This window comes from Macaca mulatta, chromosome 12 (genome assembly GCF_049350105.2).
Source record: "Macaca mulatta isolate MMU2019108-1 chromosome 12, T2T-MMU8v2.0, whole genome shotgun sequence".
NCBI lineage: Eukaryota > Metazoa > Chordata > Mammalia > Primates > Cercopithecidae > Macaca > Macaca mulatta.
The window spans coordinates 16,083,288-16,108,769 of record NC_133417.1 but is presented as its reverse complement, the minus strand read 5'-3'; the positions used below and the strand labels follow the sequence as shown (position 1 = coordinate 16,108,769).

The following is a 25,482-nucleotide window of genomic DNA, read 5'->3' as shown; positions in this document are numbered from 1 at the left end:
AGATTATAAATGTAAGCAAACAGAGAGCAAAAGTCAACATGGGCAGCAGAAACAAAGGAAGACAATACCACTTAGTACACACGGTGGCCAGAAGTGGCAGGAGTTAGAAAGGGGTGAGGGACTATTCAAAGAGGACAGGATCAAAAAGCCTTTGGGTTATAATCTGCCTTGAAGTCATCAAAAACTGTTCCAATTCTGCTACAGTCTCATTAGAAACACAGGACTCCTTCCCCTTTCAGAGTCAGTGAAGTAATAGTGTCTAGCTAAGAAAAACATAATTTTCACATCTAGCTTTTTAAAAATGGGATTATTACTCAGAATACTGGTGAGTGTTTGCTTAAAGGTTTCTTTCTTTTAGCACATAAAGTTTTCAAACTTTGGATTGCATGGTTTAGGTTCACAAGGTTATGATCTGGCTCTGTCACAGACACACCAGAATAACTGGTTGAGTCAAAAAAAAAAAAAAAAAAAAAAAAAAAAAAAAAAAAAAAAAAAGCAAAGGTCCAGGAACAACAGTGGCTGGAATCAAAGAACTCTTCATGGTAGATGTCCTGAGCGTAGCTCCTCAATCGTGTGGAAGCTAAGGAAGAGTTTAGCGCCACCTTCTGGGAAAGGCCAGAAAGACCGTAAAAAATTGGATTGACTATGAGTTTAAGTATCCACCAGTAGACTGGGGGAAAAAAAAACGACCAATGTCCCAGATTGGCATTGACATGGTCCTGAGATTTACAACAGAGTGCCAGCATGGCCCTGACCCTGGGACAAGAGTCCTCACTTAGCTAGGCTCAGTACCAGTGGGAGGGGAAATAAAAGTTCCAGGCTCTAAGTCTGGAGACCTGAGTTTTGGCCCTGGTTCTGGCATCAACTAGCCAAGTGAGCTTGGGGTAAATTTCTTCATTCTCTATGCCTTGGTTTTCCTCATCAGTAAAATGAAAGGGAGAACCTAAATCAATTATTTTAAAGGTATTTCAGATTATGACATCTTATCATCCAACTCTACCTGATGAGTCTCTTCCCCTGAAAAATGTGCATGCACAAAATTCCAAGGAACTTTGAAGAGCCTGAGGAGTAGTGTCTATATGAAATGACCTCTAACAAGACAGTCATCACATCCTTGCCTGGAAAAATAGATTCAGGGCAACACAATGGACATCTTCAAATGTGGTCGGGCTCTTACGTGGGAGATTTATTCTGTTCTCCTCTAAGGGGTAGAATTAGGGCCAACGGGGCAAATGATGAGAAGTGTAAAGAGTGGCAGAGAGTCCAGGAGGTGGGGTGTCCTGCTGTCCTGGAGATGCTGCAGAGGCTGGGCTGGCCTCTCAGGAGGTGCTCAGCATTAGATGGGAAGCTGGGCAGCACGGGTAAGGCTCCTCTTTGGCATTCTAATTCTGGTATCCATCTCTCAACACCCACGGCATTTCCTAGCCTAACGCGGACAATGTACTGGCTCCCCCAGCTCAAACATGGACGGATTCCAAACAAAGCAGTAGCCAAAAGATACAAGTCGTATTTTTGCTGGTGTTTTAGAATTTACTCAATTGCATTTAATAGCTTCTTAGGTGTATTTAGAGAAATGCAGTTGTAACTGCTTTATGTAGAATTTTAAAAACTTGACAATTCTATTCAAAATCAGTCTACTTTCTTCAATGGAAGAGTATAAGAAAGATGCTATCTTCAATTTTCCACAATGTCAACCACCTTACTTCACTTGACTTTAATGCCAGCCTCTCAGGGCAGGGTATAAAGCACCTGCCCCCCACCTCCCACCCAGCATACAAGTGCTTTAGATATCCAGAGTGTCTGTGACTTGTCCACAATTGCAGCCCGAGCTAGCAAAAGCAGCATGGGAACCCAGGCCTTCAAACCCCAAACCCAAGGGTGTTAACATTAAGCAATGGCTCTTCCTGAAGCTACAAGAGCTAAAGGGCAGGTGTCACCTCTGGCTCCTTAGTCAGTTCATCGGCGAGGCGGAACTACTCCCTACCCATGAGTAACGGCAGGAGCAGCCGCCACCACAGCCGCCACTCAGAACTAGACACCGTGCCTGGCACTTCACAAGCCTGTGAGGTGGGCTATGTTTCTTCACTCGCCAGAGAGAATATGAGGGCTCACAAAATGGTAAGTCTCCTGCCGTCTTGGCTCAGCGGGGTTCAACCCAGGAGTGTCTTCCAACCCATGCCCCCTCCCTTGACCACGTGGCCTTGGCTCCTAGAGTTCTCTCCCTATCTGCTCTTTCTCAGCCCATCTCAGGTTCTAACTCCCTAAGGAACTCTTCCTTGACTATTCTGGCCCACTCCTAAACTCCTGGTGCACTTCACTTGGAAGCACACATGACTCTTTGCTTTAATCTCAACTAAACCGCAAGGCCCTTGAAGACTACAGTACACCACTACCCATCAATTATAAAACATTTATTGGAGTTTGTGCTATTAGTGTGACTGCTGGCTCAGTAACTTGGAACCTCTTGATGAAGCTATACAGGTTTTGGGGTTTTGTCTTTTTATTAAAAAGCAAAAACCTACAAAGAAAATGGGGCTTCTGGTCACATCCCAAGGTTGGGCCCAGGGAAAACTGAAAATTTAGAATTTGAAGATTTAGGTTTGTTACTCAATAGCAACTTGTATTATCTTGAGGCTGGATGAAACACAGATAATCATCTAGTCCACTTGGTACGATAAAAGATAAGGAAAAACCAAAGTACAGAGGGGTAAAGGCATTTCTCCAGAGTTCAGGCAGCGTATTATTTCCCAGTGTCCACGGATACAAATGACTGCTGCCCTGAAAGGCATCTAAGGGCCATTCTTGAGTGCAGGGGATCTGGCTGAGATGAGGTCAGCTAGTGATTCTAACTGGTATTTGATCACAGACCTCTGGCACACCGGTGCCTTTCTCTGGCTACGGCGTTTGTCTAAAGGACTGCATGAGACACCATGCTGGCTGGGTGAATCAGAAACCAGACAAGTTCCCAGGAAGTTCTCTTTTCTTTTATAAATAACTTTGGTCTGATTTTGCCATTTTAATTCTTTAAAGTCATAAAATAAAAAGTTAACCAGAAATGATTTAAAAATAAAACCCCTGAAGACATAATACTGGTGGTTTTATATTTATCTAAGAATCAAACTTCCCAAAACAAGTCAAACCACTTGAAGCTGGATTCTGGTGCCTTAAACACCACGACCTTTGTGTGTGTAGCAAGAAATGTTTGGTGACCCAGCACGGTGACATGAATGATGCTAATATTTTCCTCTTTTAACAGACAAGTGTAACTGGATATGCACTAACGTGGCAAAGTTCAGAATAAGCTAAGTCTAGTGATCGGAAAACCTCAATTACAGAATATCTTCAAAAAACAGAGTTGGGCTTCTTTCGAGTTGGGCTTCTTTCAAGTTTAAATAAAACATTTACTGCGAACTTCAACATTATGGGTACTACAGGCACATCACAATGACTGGCAGCAACAAATATTCTTGCATTAAATGTGCATACAATGATTTATAATTAGTATGTTTCCTCAGAAATGGGCACTTCTGAAATGAATAAGGATGTCTGAGAACAGTTCTATGTAGCAACATTTGTAGAGCATATGACAATTTTAAAAGCGTATTTCTATATCATAATATCTTTCCTTCTCACAACAGAACTGCTTATTCAGGGTTATGCTGAGATGAAGAAACCGGGAACAGCTGGACAACAGGAGACGCGAGACTAAAAACCAAGTTTTCTGCCTCAAGATTTGTATCTCACACTGACCCCAGAATCTCTTTGTAGTATCAATTCTCTTATTTAATCCTCTCTTTTTAATCACCAAAGGAGAGGTTCTAGACCAGCTCTAAGAAACAGATTACAAATTCTAACATAAGAAGTGTTCAAATAAATGGAGTTCTCTTGGAAACAGAAAACGGGTTCAAAATTTTAAAAGATCGCTCTCAAGGCCTTAGCCCTTTAAGGTGTTTGCTAAGTGCCAACTCTACTGCAGACCACACTGGCTTCATGAATGAGGCACTGAAACTCAATAGCAAAATCTGTTTACTAAAAAGATAAAAAAGAAGTTAGATAATGAAAGAGACTTATTCAAATAGGGACTATGAAAACATTATGTCTAAGCTCAGAAACACCAACTTTTAAAATAAACACTCTAAATCGGTGTCCAAATCCTTCATCTATCTTGCTTACTACTACAGAACATGTATGTTAGCTTTGGATGAATGGTGTCTGAGACAGATTTGGTACTTGGCACATTTTCAGTGTGTAAGAAACACATTCTGCACATATAGCTCCTTTCAAAAGAAACTGAGAAAGCAGACGCTTGCTTACATGAGAAAACAAGCCATCTTATCATCAGTCCTACCTCATCCACCTTCCCAAATAGTTTTTGTGACAAATTTCAGTTTACAGAAATTGTATTTCAAGCAGCTGTCCTTCCTCACTGCAGTCACACAGTCAGAGCCGCAGTGCACGCGCTGGTGTGGTAACATCACGCTGGCAAGAGCAGGGCAGCTGGTGCCAGTGTCTCTACAAGCAGCCCCATGTTAACCTGCCGAGTCTTTCTGTTCTTCATCTCCTGCTGAAGCCCAGTTTTTGTCTGGGAATATAAAACCAACTAGCTTCTTATTGAGAAGGAAGTTCCAAGAGAGCTCACTCTGGGATAAACATACTTTGGAAGTATTAATAAGACAGGAAAATAGACTATGTCTTTGTATGACAAATAAAGTAAGTCTAGAAACATTTCAGATCCTTTTCAATAAATGTTTGGAGTCGTAAGAATTGAATACAATGATGAGAAAATGGAAGGACTAGAGAACAATTATGTGCCATATTAATATGCCAACAAGATGCCTACAACACAAACTTTATGCGCATCTCAGCCTTCTGCCCTAAAAAAACAGCAAGAAGGCACGGAAAAAGATTGGTTAAAATAAGAGGAAGCTAAGAACTTCAAGGGAAAAGAAAAAAAAGGAACGAAAAAGGAAAACCCAACCCCAAACCTAAATATACAGGTTCTTGAGTTATTATAGTGGCTCCTGGCAAAGAGACAGAGTAAAGTTTTATAAGGAAACTCCAAGGGCAATGAGTCAAGGTGAGTCAAACTATGCAAAGCAGGAAGGCCTGCCAATGCAGGCACCGTTCCCAACACAGCTCCTCCACCGGCTCTACCACAAGTCAGTAACGGCAGCATGGAGGCCCCTGAACCTGAGTGCTGCTAAGTTTATGTTAAGCAGGACATATATTCTGCTCTTTTCCCTCGGGCAATTTAAAGGGCCTCATACCTGAGAATTTTCTCTCCTAAATTTCTAATTTTGCAGAAAAAACAAAAGATCTTCCAAGAAAACAGCAGATAACGAATCAATTACTTAATGTTGTTAACTTATACTTCTTAGGACTCACTTTAGATAGATATCTTCCAACTGGAGAGTCAGAAAGTACGTGCCAAGACACCATGGACGGCCTGGCATTTCATTTAAATGCCCAAGTCTAAGTATGTACTGTCCCATGAAAACAACTGATATCATCTCTATGTAAAAGAACATCAGGCCGGGTGTGGTAGCTCATGCCTGTAGTCCCAGCTACTCGGGGGGCTTAGGCAGGAGGACTGCTTCAGCCTGGGAGGTGGAGGTTACAGTGAGCACAGCTTGTGCCACTGCACTCCAGCCTGGGTGACAGAGCAAGACCCTGTCTCAAAAACAAAGCAAAACAAAAAGAACATTTTAATTTCATTTTTTGATCATGTATTCTCATAAAGGAGAAGCAATTATGGTTTTAAAAAGTTAGCAAATGCCAGCTGCCCCTTAAAGGAGACGCAAAACCTAGCTATATCTCAGTTCTGCCAGTAACTGCTGTGCATACAGTTCCTCTAGGACAAGCTTGTCCAACCCGTGGCCCAGGACGGCTCTGAATGCAGCCCAACACAAATTCAAAAACTTTCTTAAAACATTATGAAAATATTTTGTGATTTTTTTTTTTTTAAAGGCTCATCGTCTATCATTAGTGCGTTTTATGTGTGGCCTAAGACAATTCTTCCAATGCGGCCCAGGGAAACCAAAAGATTGGACCCCCCTAATCTAGGACCTTCCTCCTCACCTGGGAATCACTATATTGATCGTACTAGCTCACCTGGTCTTCACGTTTTTTAAATGAGTTATTATAAATGAAAAGTGCTTTGTTCAAATGTGAGTGATTATCGCCACCATGCAACCAAGCCAGATTTTGGAAACCCAGTCATTAGTCTGAAAACACATCCATCCCCTGTGTACTGTGTGCTGTTTTCTAGGACTAGCAGGTGGAGAGAGGCCCAGTCTGAGGACAAGACCTTCGCCCTTGCTGAGCTACAATTGTGGTGGAGATTTGAAGAGGTCACATCAGTCACTGCTTAAGCAGCCACACAAATGCCAAACAGAACTACGATCTAGGGTCTCTCTATGTAGATGGAAGAATTGTGTTAATTACAATTCCCTTAATCCATGAGCGTGCTCACATGACAGTCACACATGAGCCAGGAGATCAAACCGGGCAAGTAGTTACGTCTCACTTTGGGGTCAAACCCATTATCTGGCAGGCTGTTTTCTGAAGTTCCAATATATGATTTTGTTTCCCACAGTTCATTTTACTGAAGGGTGTCACTGAATCATTTGTATCAGGACAGCTCCAGCCACCTCCCCATTCTCTGTAGGCTTCTAGCTACTTGAAAGCCTGGTGAGGCACAGGGGTTGGACAATCCAGTAAGTAACAGGCTGAGTTTCTGCTGAGTGTGCACCCTCCATGGCACGTGTGCAGGATACAGACACATGTTCTGCCGCTCTCTACCAGGCAGCTGACGTCCCAATGCCAGAAACTGCAGAGATGGCTTGCTAGCGTTTTAAATACTCAACAGCGAGTGGAAGGGGCACGGCAGGGCTGCCTCCACTCAGCCTCATCTTGCAGAGAGCGGCACACTGAATGCCGGCAGGGAGGAAGGTCAGTACAGCAGCGTGCTACCCGCTGTTGGCAGGAGCTGGGCTGGAACCACCCCTGGCCGTCTCATTTAATTCTCATGAAAAACTCTGTGGAAATATCCATTCCTGTTTTACACACAAGGAAATGGAGGCTCAGAAGGTGAAATGACTGGTCCACATATTTGGAGCAAGGAGGCATTGGTTCTGGGACTTGCACGTCTGCGATTCCAAAGCTGGTCTCCACCTCCCACACCAGACTACTAGAGGCTAAATGCCAGAAAGCAGCAGCAGACCCTTCCCTCCCACAAAGGCAGCCGGAAGCCCAGGCGTGGAACACATCTCAGGGACAGGGCAGGCCTGTTGGAAACAGCGAGAAGGAGCTGGGAACTGAACAAATGGCACTGGCCCTGGAACTGCGCCACTGCTCAACAAGGATGACCGCAATGGGGACTCGACATGGCCGAGACCCAAGGAAGGGGCTCTTAAGCTGTGGGCTGATTCTGATTCCTCTATCTCCACATCCCAGCACCCCCGGCCACGTGACTGACTCACCTCCTTATGGGAGTCTTTGTGGGCTTCCAGAGTCTTCATAATCGTCAGCTCGGCGTAGTTTTTAAATCTTGCTGGTTGATTTCTCAGAATTTCCCTCAAAACTCTCAATGCCAGTGCTCGAATTGAATGCTAGAGTACAAGGGGAAAGGAAGACATCACCAAACACCACACCGCACTTTCACACACAGCAGTCAGCAGGTTCGGCAAGGCCAAGCACCCAGTTCTGGGTTCCCCGGAACCTTGCAGAACCCTCTACACAGATCACATGGTTTACCTGAAATCAGCTTTACTTGACACTGGCTCTCTAGACATCAGCTCCATGAAGGCAGGCACTGTGCCTTAGGGTGACATTCCCAGAACCCAGTGCCTGACAGGCACTGAAACAAGCTTCTCGAACAAGCCGTGCACTCGAGACCAAATGAGGATGATACACCTAAGTTCATTACCAGTTTTCTGGGGATTTTCAGATTTCCTGAGGCTTCAGCCTACAAATTAGGCTTCTGTAAAATGTATGAAAGAATGTGTACAAAGCACCTGGATGTTTCATCAACACAGCCTGTAAGACTGAACTCCACCTAAGGACAGTGGAAGGCCTGTCATTATTCCTGACCTTCCATGTGATGAGATCACTGGGTGTGTAGAGGCCTCAAGTTGGTTAAGGCCAGAGTCATGCATCTGGAGGAAAGCCATTCCAAACAGACTCCTAATCTCAATAAAAGAGAATGGAGTTTACACCAAACAGAGCCAGAAAGTACATCCTGATTCTTTGTCACTCATCTGTACAATTCACACACTAATACACCATTTTACCTGTCTTCTACATGACATCACTTTGTCTCCCAACAGAGCCAACAAGGCATAACTGCCTTACGAGCCAATACTTTGTCTTTTTTAAAAAGTATTTTTAAGAAGTTTTTTTTTAAAAAAAGGTGAAACAGATTACTTATTACCATTCTTCTATCTTTACTTATCCCTAAACCAAACCATTAATCCGAAGCATCAGAAAGCTATCTGAGTCTCCACAGCATGGCACGCAGCAGCCTCCCTGTCACTCGGTGGCCATGCAAGTCCCCTCTAGCTGGCCGTGGGCATGGCCTGTCACCTCCTGGCAATCCTCCCATCCCCCTCCTCCAGCCCCTCATCACAGCACTCTCTTCTCATTTCTGCTGGCCTACACAAAGCCAATGTGGATGGATTAAGTTTTTCTTGCAGAGGTTTAATTCTGGTAATTCCCAGCATCTATTCCTGTTTCCATATAAGGGACCAGCTCCACAGGTGGGAGAAGGCAGGACTTTGACCAGATTACTCCCCCTTTTAAGAGTTCTCTATGTGCAATGTGCAGATCACAGACCAGGCATGTCACAAATGCCTAGTTTGTCACATTCAAATGTCCCAGCATAATGAAGCTTTTTTATTTTAATATTAATAATACAAAAATCAGAATCATGCTTCTGGAGCCTGCCACTTGACTGATTAAAATTATTGGAACTCTTAACATATGTAGGGGGGAACCAAGATGGAATTTCATGGAATGTAGCATTTAATTAGGTCTTTTAAAATGGACCTTTTTATTTCTCAATTACATATGAAACAAAAATCAAACTCACAAGTGAAAAAGTGTATCCTAAAAGACCACATTCTATGCTAATGAAGTTTTAAGAAATTCTGTGTTAAAGCAACTAGATGCAGGAACAAGGTTCCCTCAACTACTATAAACCCAGTTGCAGACCATGCACGTAAGCCAAGAAGCAGCTTGTTGCTGATAAAAACATGACCTTACTAAACGTGCTCAGAAAATATGTGAAAAATGAACAAATAAATGTTTTGATGTAAACAGTAAGCACAACCCAGAAAGTAAAGCTGAAGCCAAGCCCAGCAAAAAAAGGACATCGTGACCCCATTACACGGAAAGGGGCAAGGTAAGGCCAAACCAGCATCTCACGTCTTTGTCTCCGAGGGTCTCCAGCAGCAGGAGCAGGATGGTCTTGAAGTGCTCCTCCCAGACACCCAGGCTGTCTTCCCGCGTGATCTTGAGCAGCTCCAGCAGGGCTCCCTTCCGTTCCTCCACTCGCTCGTTATGGTTGGACAGCTCTTTCAGAAGGTCAGCCACCAGGTCAGAATGGTCGATGGGCACTGGTGAAACACAGCACACATACGTCACCTCGTGAGGAAATGCCCGGCACAAGGGCTTCCTCAGTGGTGCCCAGTGATCCTTCCCTTCCTGCCTCATCTCCCAGAGGCGACACCTCCTTCATGGTTCCCCTCCCACCCTCCACTCCGCTTCACTGTCCGGCCTCAGCCTACACACCCTCCACCAACCTTCTCACCAAGTTCACTGTGAAAGCAGAGGCGCGAGACCAGCTGTCCAGTACCAACAGTCAACGTCTTCACCCTTCCTTGCTATCTTTTCCCTTCTACTTCAGATAGAGAGGAGAAATGCCTGCATCCACCAAAGTCCCTTTTCAACCCTCTTATTTTCAGAAACTCTCTCCCACTGCCATGGTCCTGAGTCAGCCCCACCACTGGACAGCCTTTTACCAGGGTCAAATCCACTCCCATACACACATATTCCTCAAGGCCTCCTCACCAACACATCTGATTATCATCCATCCCCTTCTCAAATGTCTATAGCTTAGGAACCAGCATGGGGAACACACACCAATCAAGGTGTTTGGACTACTGGTGGACTATCTATGTGGAGACTAAAAACTGGCCCAAGATGACTCAACATAGTTACCTGCAGGGCTGTGAACACGGTTTCTACGGCAGAAAGGCACATCCTTTCTCCTCCATGTTCTTTTAAGAAACCTCAACTCTGAATATTCAACTTTAAATAGAGAGGATGAAAAAACAAACACATCAGACAAGTTATTAGGAACTACTTAAACGTGTATTTGCATACTTCTTTAGCTTCTAAGATGGGGTAGCAAACACACAAGAAAGCCTGAAATGCTAAAGAACTCTGTCACTTCCTCCTGCCTTCCTACCTTTTTCTCCTTTTCTTTAAGCCTTTTAGTAAACAGTTGGTGAATAACCAACATTGTAATTTCTACCTTAATCGAGATCTATAAAGGATAAGGTAAACAATTCTATAAGCAATGAAAACAAATAGTCCACTTCTCCCAAGAAGTGCCAGTCCTTACAAACACTATACCCTATTCGCTCACTGCCCAGTAAACAGAGTGTGGGCAGAGTCTGAGACGCTACCCACCAGCCCATAAGCAATTAATAGCCAAGTGATTCGGCTTTTCATCCCTACAGCCACTTCTGCTTTCAAACAGAGAACTTCCCTTCTATCTTAGCATTCCCCTACTATCTGATCTCTGCAAGAGGATCAGCTTTCTTTTCTTTGGGCCCCCACTGGATCTGGCATCTGCCTCCAGCACAGGCCTTCTCTGGCACTATCAGTCTACTTCCCTGACAGACCGTGAGCTCTCTGAGGCCAGGGACTGTGTCTCCTGTGCCTCGGTCCCCGGCAACCCATACACTTCATGACACACAGTAGGCTCTCAGTGAATTTTAACTATTTAGAATTCTAATGTAGGTTCTAATTACTCATTCAAGCTTGAGAAATAAACAGGCCTCAAAACCATAATTTTTTAAAAGCACTATCAGATTGAAATAAACCAAATCACGTAACATGAGAGATGAAAAAACAAATAATTAAGTTTTGGATAAAAATACCGTCGTACAAATACATACTCATCACTCACTAGTTTATTCAATAATGGATGCTGGTCTTAACACAGGAGCCAGAAAGAAACCAGACTAGCTCTGCCTCTCCTCCCTACTTCCTATGTTATGTGCTTACATTACATTTTGGGCAAATCTTTCTGACCCCACGCTTAGCTTAGCACCACACACGGTAATGCAAGTGGTCAGTGTATGTCAAACCCCTGCCTCCCAAATGCAGCACGGAGGTCAACACAGCTCCAGGAAAACCTGGTTACAAAGCAGGTGTGAGAGGAGAGGGAAGCCTCGGAGCGGTGCTTCAGGATCTCACTCCACAGCTCGGGGAGCTGGGAAGCGCAGGTCCAAGGCCTTCACAAAGGCTGAGCCCGTGCTCGCCATCCTGTTTGTTCCTACACCCCTGGCTTGCCTGGGCCCTGGGTTCTGCAGCAGAGCCTCCCTGATGGTAGAGTTTGGCCTTCCCTCATGCTCAGCTGTGGCAGTGGCTACTTCATATCATGTGTGACTGTTTATTTCCTCACCGCCTTGCCACTTGTGCTTCTGTTCACTGCCGTGTTCCCCGTGCCTAAGCACACAGTAGGGATTCAGTAAGTAGTGCCTGAACAAATGACTAAGCAGAAAGAACAGACCCAGCGTCTCCATTTACATCTGACCAGTGGGCCTGGTACTGGCCAGACAGGAGGGAGCACAAGGGAAGCACTTCTGGGTGGGGACAGTTAAGCAAAGAGACACCAACCATCTCGAAGCTGCTCCATGTCGTCATCGAACACAGCCTCTTTCAGGGCAGTCTTGTCATAGGTGTTGATGGCATCTGAGTAGGGGTATGGGTTGTAGTCTCGTGCCCGCGGTCCCGGGAAGGCGCGCGGAGGCTGGGTGTTGAGTAGCGAGGTCTTGTTATCCAGAGCTGTCCGGCCTCCTTCTACCTCACTGGTGGCAGGGGAGGCAGCACCCCCATCGCGGGACACCTGGAGCACAGTACACTGTCAGTTCCCTTCTGGGACTTATAATGGACATTTCCTTTGAATGCTCAGAAATATTAAGAGGGCCAGAGATTTTCACTTGAAATATGTATGGCCAGTGACAAAAGGACAGCTATTAGTATTGCAGTGTAAAAATACCAAATCCATAAACTACCATAAAAGGAACAATATGCCTGCATTTGCATCTAGTCTTTACACTTCAAATCTCCTTTACTTTGTAATTTGGTGATTCACTTTACCAAGATGTTTCCTGAGGGATGAAAGGCTCAGAAGCCTTTCCTTGAGAAGGAAAGGCTGTCCACTCACATCCCTGCTCTCAAGGACCAGATCAGCAATGGGGGATTTGCACTGCGGCCCTGCCCACATCCACAGACAGAAGCTCTTCCAACTGCCATCATTAAGTCTAATGGGTGTCATCCATCCCCAAATTAATTCCTTGTACTCTATGTATTCCTGCCTAGTGCTGGGCCTCAATGTGTCACAATCTCCTGTGACAGAGAACTCAGCACCTCCTAGGCATATCATCCTTCTTTTAGATATTTCTGACTCAGAGTTGTTATGCTGGGTCAAAGAACAGGTCTTTAGTATCTTCCGAATTTTATTTTTCTTTGCTAATACATTCTGAAAGTTGTCTTCAACAAATTCAACCGCTGGCCCTCTGACTGGCCCCTTGCCATGGTACTGACAAGAGCAAATCACTTTTACTCTTAGGGTCCTCTCATATGGGGCACACCACTGGTCTAGCCCCTTTGCAGGTGGCAGTGTAGCCCAGCAGGTGTGGGCTGGTGCTGGCAACGGGGCCAGACTGTTTTCCTCATCCCAGGCATCTGACTATCCAACAACGGTGGAAACATTCCAGGCAGCCAGAACACGTCGGTGACACCTATGGCAAAATTTTTACTTGTGCTGATGACAGGATACATTTCTCTCAACTTGTGCTAATGCATGTACACTTTTTTCTGGTTGTAAAAGAAAAGTAGATGTAACACATCATTTTAATCATTCGTAAGTATATAATTCAGTGTCATTAAATACATTTATGATGTGTAACCATCACCACTATGTATACCCAAAACTTTCTCATCATCCCCAACAAAAACCCTGCATCCTCATCCCTCTCCCTTCCCCACAATCCCTGATAACCTTTATTTTACTTTGTCTCTCGGAGGTTGCCTATGCTAGGTACCTCAGGTAAGTGGAATTGCTGAGCACATCCCACTGTGTGTATATACCACATTCTGTTTATCTGTTCATCTGCTGATGGGCACTTGGGTTGCTTCCGCCTTTTGGCTTTTGTGAATAATGCTGCTACGACACAATGGTGCACAAATATCTGTTCAGGTCCCTGCTTTCAATTCTTTTGGACTTGAATCTAGTGGAGGTGCTAGGATGCATTTGGTTTTTAACACCCACAAACAAAATTTTATATTAATTAAGATGTAAAAAGAATTCATAATATATGCATAGACAGAAACAAATTAAGACTAAAAAGGTATAAATCAAATCTTAACAGAGGTTTTCTCTGGGTGGAAGAAAATTCATAGATGGTTTTAATTGCTTCTTTTTATAAGTCTTCTAAAAATACTACTATTATAATGAAAAATTATTTATAAAAGAAAAAGGTAAGCCATTGAACAGGAGGTTTAAAAAAAACAACAAAAAAAGAGAAGGGTTTTAAAAACTTCAGACATTTTAAAAATAAAGCTCAACTCCCAATTCTAATCACTGTTAACAACAAAACCTTACTACCTCAGTGTGTGTCTCCACGCAGGCTTTGCACAGCAGGAATCCTGTGTGCACGCTGCCTTCTGGTTTTTTTTTTCCTTACAGTGCAATCATTTCCCACGTGGATGAAGTTTTTGTAACCACCATGTTTAATCACACCACTACCTCTACTTGGGTTTTAAAAAGATTTACTCAGATGTTCCCCTTTAATATTTTTGCTACTGTAGATAATGCTGAAATAAGCTACCTTATGGAAATGACATATATATTTTTTTCTTCTGTTGAGTTCTTTCTTTAGTGTAGACTAACCATACTGGGTAAAGAATATGCAAATCGCTTTTGCTAAATATAATTTTGCTGAGTTCCAAAACATTGTACCAATTTCCCATGGCACCAACATTACACTAGATCCTTATACCCTTTCTAGTATTAAATGTTATAATTTCTATTAAAGCAGAGCAGAAGGGAACCTTGATACAAGTCTGCTGTATTTCTGTAAGTGACCATAAGGATGGGCTTTCTCCCTATGTTGAATGTCCTCATTTTTGCTGTGTGCACCACCCTCCTACTGCATCTGACATTCATCCTATGGCTTGTCTCCCTAGATTTGGTTTCCTTGTTAGGCTTAAGAGGAGCTGTACTGGCTCCCGAATCTTTCACATTTAACAGTTTTATATTCACCTCAATGTTTTAGCTAAAAATATGGTAAGTGGTGGCTAAGTCAATTTTGAAGCTCCTTCATTCTTCGATTTTCTTTTTTTTTTTTTTTTGAGACAGAGTTTCGCTCTTGTTGCTCAGGCTGGAGTGCAAATGGTGCAATCTTGGCTCACTGCAACCTCCGCCTTCTAGGTTCAAGCAATGCCCTGCCTCAGCCTCCCAAGGAGCTGGGATTACAGGCATGTGCCACCACGACTGGCTAATTTTTTGTATTTAGTAGAGATGGGGTTTCACCACGTTGGTCAGGATGGTCTTGAACTCCTGACCTCAGGTGATCCACCCGCCTCGGCCTCTCAAAGTGCTGGGATTGCAGGCGTGAGCCACCATAACTGGAAAAAGTAACCCCTCACACATCCACCTTTTCTACTGTTCTTGGTAGGAGTTCTGTTTCCCTAGTCAGATTGCTCCATTCCTCACACTCCTCACAAGTCCCCCGCTTCAAAGCAGGCCTCCTTCCACTGCCCTGGGAAACCAGCAGTGGGAAGACACTCTACTTCCTGCTTCAAGCCCCTAAAGCTGCCCTCCACCCTAGCTAAGACCAGTCATTCCACCTGGGTCCTAACCTCAGGTCCCCACATCCCGAAGGATCCGCATCCAATCATCTGCTCCCCTCCGCTGTGTAGGCAAGGTGCTTCTCTCCACCGGCCCTGCTGGGAGAGATCTTTCCCATCTGAAATGCCCTGTGATCCTCATTTCTCTCCAGTTTGTTCCTCAACGTCTTCATCCACTGTGATCTGGTTTCTATTCTCAACCCTGCACTCAACTATGCTCACAAGAGCCAATGTACTCCTGGAAGAAACTAAATTTGGATATTGCAGACTGTAACTACGTGTAAAGTTTATTTAAGAAGAAAAAACATGGAAGTCCAGTGAGTCCATTCTCAAAGGAAAGGTCTTAACTTTACATCAAAACGTTGGCAAGTAAATGTGTATTTTATATCTTTTAGGTTAAAATAGAACATTTAACGTGGATAATAAACAAATAATCCAATGGAGCCCTTTCATTTCATATGTGACCCGTTATCTCTTTGCAGCATGGCCCCTTTGGCTAGAATATCCTCCCTGAAATAGTCTCCCTTATCTTCTATGCCACTACCCTCTCCTGGTCTCCCTCCTGTCAGCTCTAGCTTCTGTCCTTCCCTTAGTGCTGATGCTCCTTAGGATTCTGTCCTTATCCTTTACCTGGTGATTTCACTTACTTTTCTTTAGTTATGTTCAAGCAACTAATCAATATCTCTCAAATATCGAACTTCAGCCTGAATCACTGGCTGAAACAGACTGGTATATCCAAAGTCCTGATGGATATATTTGCTTAGATATTCCACAATTTCTGCAATTTGCATGTATTCAAAAGAGCATTCATTGTATTTCAAAGACAGCATCTCCTTCTAGAGTAATATTTCACTGAATTGCACTAGCATTTGCTCAATAGCCCCAGAAGACTTCTGATTCTTGTTTCTGCTCATGCCCTATTCAACCCCACTTCCTCCTGAATTATTCTCCATTCCAAAGTTAACAGTAGCCTGTCTAAAATATAAGTATGACTATGCCACTTCGCTGCTTAAAGATCCTTCAATGACTCTAATATCACCAGGGTAAAGTCAGAGCATTGGTTGGGAATACCCCAGTGAGCACATCCTTCCTGAGCTGGCCTCTGCAGCTCTGCTCTGAATCTCCCCAACCACTCCTCATGCCCAGTCTTCTCCACTTCATCCAAATTCAAACAGGAAATCACACCATGCCCACGGCCATGTCTTAGTCTTCGAACAGGCCCTCCTCTGACTACAACCCTCCTACTCAACCTGACAAACTCCTCTGGACCTCCAGGCTTCAGTTCAGAGGTGACGACATCCTCTCTTTTGCACATCTGATATGGTTTGGCTCTGTGTTCCCACCCAAATCTTATGTCAAATTGCAATTTCCAATATTCGATGAGGAACCTGGTGGGAGGTAATTGGATCATGGGGGCGGAATTCCCCCTTGCTGTTCTCATGATAGTGCGTGAATTCTCATAAGACCTCGCTGTTTAGAAGTGTGTAGCACTTCCTCCTTTGCTCTCTCTCTCCTGCCACCATGTGAAGACCTACCTGCTTCTCCTTTGCCTTTCTGCCATGACTGTAAGTTTCCTGAGGCCTCCCCAGCCATGCCTCCAGTATAGTCTGTAGAACTGTGAGTTAATTAAACCTCTTTTCTTTATAAATTACCCAGTGTTAGGTAGTTCTTTATAGCAGTGTAAGAACTAATATAGAAAATTGGTACCAGAAGTGGGGTATTACAATAAAGATGCCTGAAAATGTGGAAGCAACTTTGGAGCTGGGTAATGGGCAGAGGTTGAAACAATTTGGAGGGATCAGAAGAAGACAGGAAAATGAAAGAAAAGTTTGAAACGTCCTAGAGACTTGTTGAATGGTTGTGACCAAAATGCTAATAGTGATATGGATAGTGAAGTCCAGGCTGAGGTGGTCACAGATGAAGATAACGAACTGGAGTAAAGGCCACTCTTGATATGCTTTAGCAAAGAGACTGGCAGCACTGTGCCCCTGCTCAAGAGATCTGTGGAACTTTGAAGTTGAGAGAGATGATTTAGGGTATCTGGTGGAAGAAATTTCTATGCAGCAAAGTGTTCAAGATGTGGCCTGGCTGCTTCTAAAAGCCTCTGCTCATTTGCACAAACAAAAAAATGACCTGAAACTAGAACCTATATTTAAAAAGGAAGCAGAGGGTAAAAGTTTGGAAAATTTGCAGCCCAACCAGGCAGCAGAAAAGAAAAACTCATTTTTGGGAAAGAATTCAAGGCTGCAGAAATTTGCATAAGTAATTAAAAGCCAAATGTGAATAGCCAAGACAATGGAGTAAACGTCTCCAGGACATTTCAGAGACCTTCATGGCAGTCCCTCCCATCACAGACCTGGAGACCTAAGAGGGAAAAATGGTTTTGTGGGCCAGGCCCAGGGCCCTGCTGCTTTGTGCAGCCTTGGTACATGGTGCTCTGCATCCCAACTGCTCCAGCCCCAGCTATGGCTGAAAGGGGCCAAAGTACAGGTTGGGCTGTTGTTTCAGAGGGTGTAAACCCCAAGCCTTGGTGGCTTCCATGTGGTGTTGGGCCTGTGGGTATGCAGAAGGTAAGAAATGAGGTTTGGGAGCCTCCACCTCGATTTTAGAAAATGTATGGAAATGCCTGGATGTCCAGGCAAATGTCTGCTGCAGGAGCAGAACCCTCATGGAGAACCTCTACTAGGGGAGTGCAGAGGAGAAATGTGGGGTTGGAGCCCCCACACAGAGTCCCCACTGGGACACTGCCTAGTGGAGCAGTGAGAAGAGGGCCACAGTTCTCCAGATCCCAGAATGGTAGATCCACCAACAGCTCTCAACATCAGCCCATGAAAGCAGCTGTAGGGGCTGTACCTTGCAGAGCCATAAGGGTGGAGCTGCCCAAGGCTTTGGGAGCTTACCCCTTGCATCAGTGTGTCCTGGATGTGAGACATGTAGTCAAAGGAGATTATTCTGGAGCTTTAAGATTTAATGACTGCCCTCCTGGGTTTCAGACTTGCATGGGGCCTGTAGTCCCTTTGTTTTGGCCAATTTCTCCCTTTTGGAATGGGAGCATTTACCTAATGCCTGTAGCTCCATTGTATCTTGGAAGTCACTAATTTGTTTTTTATTTTACAGGTTCATGTTGGAAGGGACTTGCTTTGTCTCAGATTAGACTTTGGACTTGGACTTTTGAGTTAATGGGGGAATGAGTTAAGACTTTGGAGGACTGTTGGGAAGGCATGACTGTGTTTTGAAATGTGAGGTCGTGAGATTTGGGAGGGGCAAGGGGTAGAATGATATGGTTTAGCTCTGTGTCCCCACCCATATCTCATGTCAAACTGTAATTTCCAGTGTTGGGGGAGGGACCTGGTGGGAGGTGACTGGATCATGGGGGTGGACTTCCCCCTTGCTGTTCTTATGATAGTGAGTTCTCACCAGATCTGGTTGTTTAAAACTGTACAGCACTTCTCTCTTCACTGTCTCTCTCCTGTCACCATGTGAAGACATGCTTGCTTCGCCTTATACCATGACTGTAAGTTTCCGGGGGCCTTCCCAGCCACAACTCCTGTATAACCTGTGGAACTGTGAGTCAATTAAACCTCTTTTCTTTATAAATTACCTAGTTTCTGGTAGTTTTCTTTTTTTTTTTTGAGACAGAGTCCACTCTGTTGCCAGGCTGGAGTGCAGTGGCGTGATCTCGGCTCACTGCAACCTCCGCCTCCCGGGTTCAAGTGATTCTCCTGCCTCAGCCCCCGAGTAGCTGGGACTACAGGTGTGCACCACCAAGCCCAGCTAATTTTTGTATTTTTAGTAGAGACGGGGTTTCACCATGTTGGCCAGGATGGCCTCAATCTCCTGACCTTGTGATCTGCCTGCCTCAGCCTCCCAAAGTGCTGGGATTACAGGTGTGAGCCACCGCACCCGGCTTCTGGTAGTTCTTTATAGCAGTGTGAGAACCGACTAATACAATATCCTCCCTAGGTACCACAACTAGCCACGGGTCTCCTGGATGCTGAGCAGTGGCCATACTCACTGCACCAGGATCTTGTGCTTATCTGTCTGCCTCTCCCATGAGACTGGAGCTCTCAGAAAGCCATGGTGGTGTCTGGTTCAGGCTCACTATTTTTATTACATCATGAAACATAACTATGCCCAGAATAAACAAAAGCAAACTGAGAAAAAAGGCACTTAACATTCCTTGAAAAGATAGCTGAGGGCTCCTCTTTTGAAATTGAAATTTTGTAAAATTAATTACCTTGGGCCTCTTACTACTATTTTATGGTTATTATCAAAAAGACAAAAAATAACGAAGGTGAGGATGTGGAGAAAATGAAGTTCTTATATACCATCGGTGAGAATGTATATTAGTATAGCCATTATAGAAAACAGAACAGTGGTTTTTCAAAAACCTAAAAATGGAACTACCGTACAACCAACAATTCCACTACTGGGAATTTATCCGAAGAAAAGGAAATCAGTATATCAAAGAGAAGCCTACACCCTCATGTTTGTTACAGCACTATTCACAACAGCCAAGATACAGAATCAACCTAAGTGTCCCTCAACAAATGAATGCATAAAGAAAATATGACATATATATACAATGGAATACTATTCAGCCATAAAAAGAAATGAAAGCCTATCATTCACAGCAACATGCATGAACTGGAGGACATTATGTTAAGTGAAAAAAGTCAGGTACATTAAGACCAAAATCATATATTCTCACTCATTTATGGGAACTAATAAGAGTTGAGCTCATAGAAGTAGAGAGTAGAACTGTGGTTACTAGAGGCTGGGAAAGGTGGGGGTGGGGGAGGAAAAGAGGCTGGTTAATAGCTACAAAACTACAGCTAGGTAAGAGGAATAAGTTCTAATCCTCTATAGCAGGAGTCCCTAACCCCCATGCCATAGACTGGTATTGGTCTGTGGCCTGTTAGGAACTGGGCAGCACAGCAGGTGAGCAGTGGGCAAATGAGTGAAGCTTCATCTTATTTACAGCCACCCCGCATTGCTCACATTACTGCCTGAGCTCTGCCTCCTGTCAGATCAGTGGCAGCATTAAATTCTCATAGGAGCGTCAACTCTGTTGTGAACTGCACATGCGAGGGATCTAGATTGCGTGCTCCTTATGAGAGTCTAATGCTTGATGATCTGTCACTGTCTCCCATCACCCCCAGATAGGGCCATCTAGTTGCAGGAAAACAAGCTCAGGGCTCCCACTGATTCTACATCATAATGAGTTGTATAATTATTTCATTATATATTACAATATAGTAATAACAGAAATAAAGTACACAATAAATGTAACGTGCTTGAATCATCCCCAAACCATCCTCCCAACATGTGGCCCAGTCTGTGGAAAAATTATCTTCCACAAAACCAGTTCCTGGTGCCAAAAAGGTTGGGGACTGCTGCTGTATAGTACTGTAGGGTAAATACAGTTAACAACAGTTTATTGTGTACCTCCAAAACACTAGGAGAGAGAATTTTCAATGTTCCCAACATAAAGGAATGATAAATGAGGTGATGGATGTACTAATTACCTTGATTATTATACATTCTACACATGTATCAAAATATCACTTTGTAGCTCATAAATGTATACAATTATTACATGCCAACTAAAACTAAAAGGAAAACATTATTTTAACTACAGGAAAAAAATAATGATGAAGCTCAGTAATCACGATGTTCAGTGTTCAGAAGTCTCATTATCTGTCATTTAACTGATACAGAGTTCTCTTTTAGCCTAGGTATACTTACAATATCACATTCCTTTTTGCCATCTCGTTTAATGGGCTCATTCAGATCTTCTTGGCTTCGAAAACTAAACTTTTCAATGGCTTCTGTAACTCCACGTAGAGAACTATAGATTTCTTCAGAGTTCAGGTTCTCTGTATCATAGTCCAGCATGCTAAAGATAAAAAACAATTTATTTCTTAAACTGAGGCACATACATGGAAATGAGAGGTGGGCATAAGTTACTTCCCATAATTTAAAGAATAAGACATATTTATAGTTTTGTTTATCGGGTGATTTGGAATGAAAAGGAGGCATCTTTTGTTAGAGTACCACCACCGGACAATTACACATCTTCCTTGTTAAAACTGCCAAACACATTACATCAGCACTCAATAAAAACCAGTGGGAAACAACAGTAACCACGAGAATGTAGCAACTCAAAGAGTGACACTGGTGACTGAAGGCACGAGATAATGAAAGTGGAAAAATAACTTTCTTATTTTGAAGATGGAAAAAAGGAGTTTGGTTGTTACTGGTCCCAAATGTACAAACTTAAGAGGAATGGGCAGTCGGAAATAAAGCTAGTACTACAAGTAAATTTCAAAGGAGCAAAGTAAATAACCTCACGAGACAAGGTTATACTCCCAGGTATCCAATCCAGAAAACAAACAAAACCCTATTAAAAAAACAAAAACAAAAACAAAAAAACAAAACAATCCTAGACTCAAAGTCAGATCCACCCTACAAACGGGCCCAGAAAGTCTAACTCACACATCATCTCACCCAGGGGCCTGACTCTTCTACATGCTTCTATTTGGAGTTTTATAACCAAAGCAGATTTTATAAAAAGTCACATTCCTGGATAGACATCTAAGAATCCTCATAAAAGCAAGAAATATTTGTTGTTCATGGACAAGTGTTATTGACTGCTGTCTTTATAGACATTGGGCATAGCAAAACATGAAATGAAGCAAAAAAGCCAAACAATCCTTTTTGGTGCACTGTAGTTTGTCAACAAGTGCCCTGTAGATGTCTGGAAAGTGCACTGAAACAGGGAGAATCCTGAGAACAAAAACCATCCTGAGAATAGAAAAGTTTTAAAAGCATGGGATGGATATACCAGCATAAAGCAAGCAAAACATGAAGCAACAGTCAACCAAGGGCAAGTTAAAAAAAAAAATCTTAGTTTCAATGTCACTCGTTTCAAGAAAAGATCAGATGAATTAATCTAATTTAATTTTTAAAATAGTCCTGAGCTATACTGAGGATTGCTAGGGACATGCAAAGAATCCTTGGCTGTATATAAGTAAGCACGCAACATTGTTTAAGGACTAAAGAAAAGCAATCTTCCTGTTCTTCAAGAGAGTAGTAACTGAAGAAACTAAGTATCCTTCCTACACGACCAATCCTATACATTCCCCCAAAGTGAGTTTCCTGTAATGTAAAAATGATGAATATTTACTAAGTACTCTTCCTTAAGTACTCTGCCCTAAAAAAAAAAAAAAAAGTTTGGGCAGATGAGCAAGGTAAGATTTGGAGAGCTCTCACTTGGAGTGGCCAGATCTCTACTGGCTTGATGTTGCAATGATCCAAGTGTTTTCTAGGGCTGGTGCTGGTAAGTTCTAGAGCCCAAGAGCTGACCACAATCTCAAAGATGGGAGCTATTTGTCTAGAATTGCAAATATGGCCCAGATAAAACCCACTTTTCCTGATGAATGAAAGAAAATACATAACCCAATTGTATTCGGAGTGTTCACAAAAAAAACCAAACAAACAACAACAACAAAAAAATTTCAACTCGAAGATTGACTTGAGCATCAAACAAAAAGAAATGTGAACCTTGAACAGGTATTCTGTTGAAATTCCACGTCTCAACTGATAGGAGGTAGAATAAAAAATCTGAACAGAATTTAAGATCTCAACCTCTTCTATGTTCACAAGGCTATCTGTCAAAGAGGCAACACTCCTTAGACGTGAGGAAGGCATGACCGAGGGGCCAGAGGCTCCCCTCCTCCTTCTGAGGACACCACAATACTAGCTCATGTACAGACAAGGCATTTATACATCTGGCCAGTACACTATGTTTTATATATAAAGACTGAGTATTATGACTCAAACAAAAAATATATATACAAGATGTAAAAAAAAAAAATGCCTTAAAATACTTTTAATCACAACAACCAAAAATAATAGCATAGCCCATGCAAAAGAAAAAAATCCAAAAAACTGAAAGAACGATGGGATGGACAAGAGGAAGTCTGGCGGAACGTTCAAGTTTTTTAAGGGATGTCACAATATTATTTTCCATATGTCGCTTCAGATAATGTCAGCTTTCAGATAATTCATCTCATTATTCTTAACCTGAACTTTCCTAAAAATATTTCATTTCAGATCACATCACTTCACTATTACAATAGCCTCTTTTTAGAATAAGAAAATAAAGGATTCTGCCAGGTAATTTCCGCCTTCTCACTTTGAATTAATAAACCAACTCAAACTCCCAATTTAGGAGCACCATTTGCAGAACCAAGAACAATTGAAGGTGTCTTCTTTTAGACGCACTAGCCTGAGGTTTGAAGTATCTCCTTGGTATGAAGCTAAAACAGTGAGCTGCAGGTGAGAGGCATAACTGCTTAGCTCTAGGAGGAAATGGACCATGCTACTTTCTTTGCTACTTTTATACTTTGGCTTGATTTGTAGTTTTCCAAATCAGTATCAGTTAAGTTCTCACGTAAAGGAAAAAGGAATTTCCCATGAAAGCCATTATCAAGGAGGGTAGATATTATGTCCTCACAAGCGGTATATGAGGGAGCCGCAGGACGGCCTCAGAAGTGGACTGAGAAGAGAACTGGGGAAACCTCAGTCTGCCATCTGCCCCACAGCCTGTCTTGTTTCAGCCCTGAGACAACCCCAGGACATAATTCTTGGGTTAGAGGTCAAGCCCTGATCACCTGTAAATACTCTGGTTAGACTCCAGAAGGGCTCTCTTAGGGTTTTTTAGATTAGGGAGAATTCCTTAATCAGTCAATAGTCACTGACCTAAGGTTAGGCTTACATCAGGCCATGGCAACCAACATGGAAGCCGAATGCGGCCCTGGGCTTGCCCGCTGAAGGATTCATGTCATGGGGAGGGAGGAGGGCATGGGGTCAGGTCTCCAAGAGAGAGAAACTGGAGAGAGAAGTCTGCCTTCTTTGTCATTTTGTAGGAAAAGGGTACAATGTATAGACTAAGCATAGTCATTCTTTGTTATGGAATCAACAGGATTTTGGCACAGAGCAAAGAAACAGGCATATAGATTCCCTCTTAGTTTTATGTAACTGCTAGGTTTTCTAAATGTAAAAGTCTCTAGTCAACTATCCCTGCCTCCAATGGGCAACAGAAGTTGTAAGCATTTAGTAAGCATTCTCTCTTAATGAGTTAGGTCAACACGTATTATTGTGTACATATGTGAAAGATGATCCTAGGAATGGGATGTGCTCTGGAGGGATAATCCTGATGTGTGGCTGGCAGTGAAGCTGAGTGCCCGTGAGGGCATACGGGTCAACATACTGGGAGATAGTCAACAAACTGATCTTACACTTGGAGGCACAGCTAACCTTAAAAAAATGAAAAAGGAGTGACCTGCTTTGTTAACATTAAAGACAGTAGCCGTCTCCTTGTCTGCTTGCCCTAACCTTGTGTAACTAGAAACATTCATTGCAGGGTTCTCTGTACACTTTAGAAATGACTTTTAGAGGTATAAGAGCTTCAAAAGGAAGGTGTTGTTAAAATATTTCATTTACTGTTTTTGGCTTCACCATGTAGATTATTTGTATTCCACAAAAGTCAGAATACAAATCTGTGCAAAAGCTATCTATAAAGCATTTCAAAAGTAACAGACCGTTTTTTTTGTTTGTTTTTTGTTTTTTTTAATCCTTTTCCTATCACACCCTCTATCATAGAGGGTAGAAACTCATCTCACAAAGCACAGTGATAGCTGGACTGCCTGGTGCTCTAACAGGTTTCTAGGGAAGAGATTCTCTGATCTTCGGACCTTATAAAAAGCATCCCCAAGAGACCCTGAAATAGACATCTGCAGTACTATGTGGACCCTTCTTTGCACCACAGATTTACCATCTGTCAGCATCTGAGGGAAGCCCACCCCGTCTTCCAGACTCATAAATAATTGTTGCATAACCAGTGTCCATGATGCTGCACTCGGCATCAACTGTGGGGGTGCATGAGGTGACTGACAGTTCTCCTTCTTAGAGGCAGGGCATCCTTAGTGAGCTAAAACAGTTATCCTGCCTTGTGGGGATTCCTTTCTGGATGTGTGTGCTCAGACTACCCTCATATGACAGTATATTAGGAAAGAAATCAGTTATATATAGTCAACAGCATGGCTGAGAGTGGGAGGTGTGGTTTGGGAAAGAGTAGGTCTCCTGGCTTCTCAGGGGAATGCCTTCTGCACTTTAGACACATGCTAAGGAAACTGCTCCCACTATTGCCCACGCTGACCTCACAGCATTTCCTGAGCTCTTTCTGGGGGCTGAGCACTGCACTGTACAGAAAGGCCCACAATAGTGGGCGGTGATGAATCTGATCAGGTTATAAAGGGTCATCTGTCCCTG

The 25,482-nt window shown here is 43.1% G+C and overlaps 1 protein-coding gene across 12 annotated transcripts in view; it reads right to left on the bottom strand.

Moving 5' to 3' along the window:
* Nucleotides 1–25,482, bottom strand: part of CLASP1 (cytoplasmic linker associated protein 1) — a 312,280-nt gene that overhangs the window by 17,969 nt on the left and 268,829 nt on the right. For all 12 annotated transcript variants that reach the window (XM_077956839.1, XM_077956840.1, XM_077956843.1 and 9 more), the window contains 4 exons: nucleotides 20,893–21,043; nucleotides 11,908–12,136; nucleotides 9,424–9,614; nucleotides 7,482–7,610 (listed from right to left, as the gene is read on the bottom strand). In XM_077956839.1, the coding sequence (XP_077812965.1) occupies nucleotides 7,482–7,610; nucleotides 9,424–9,614; nucleotides 11,908–12,136; nucleotides 20,893–21,043 (700 nt within the window). The remainder of the gene's footprint in view (nucleotides 1–7,481; nucleotides 7,611–9,423; nucleotides 9,615–11,907; nucleotides 12,137–20,892; nucleotides 21,044–25,482) is intronic.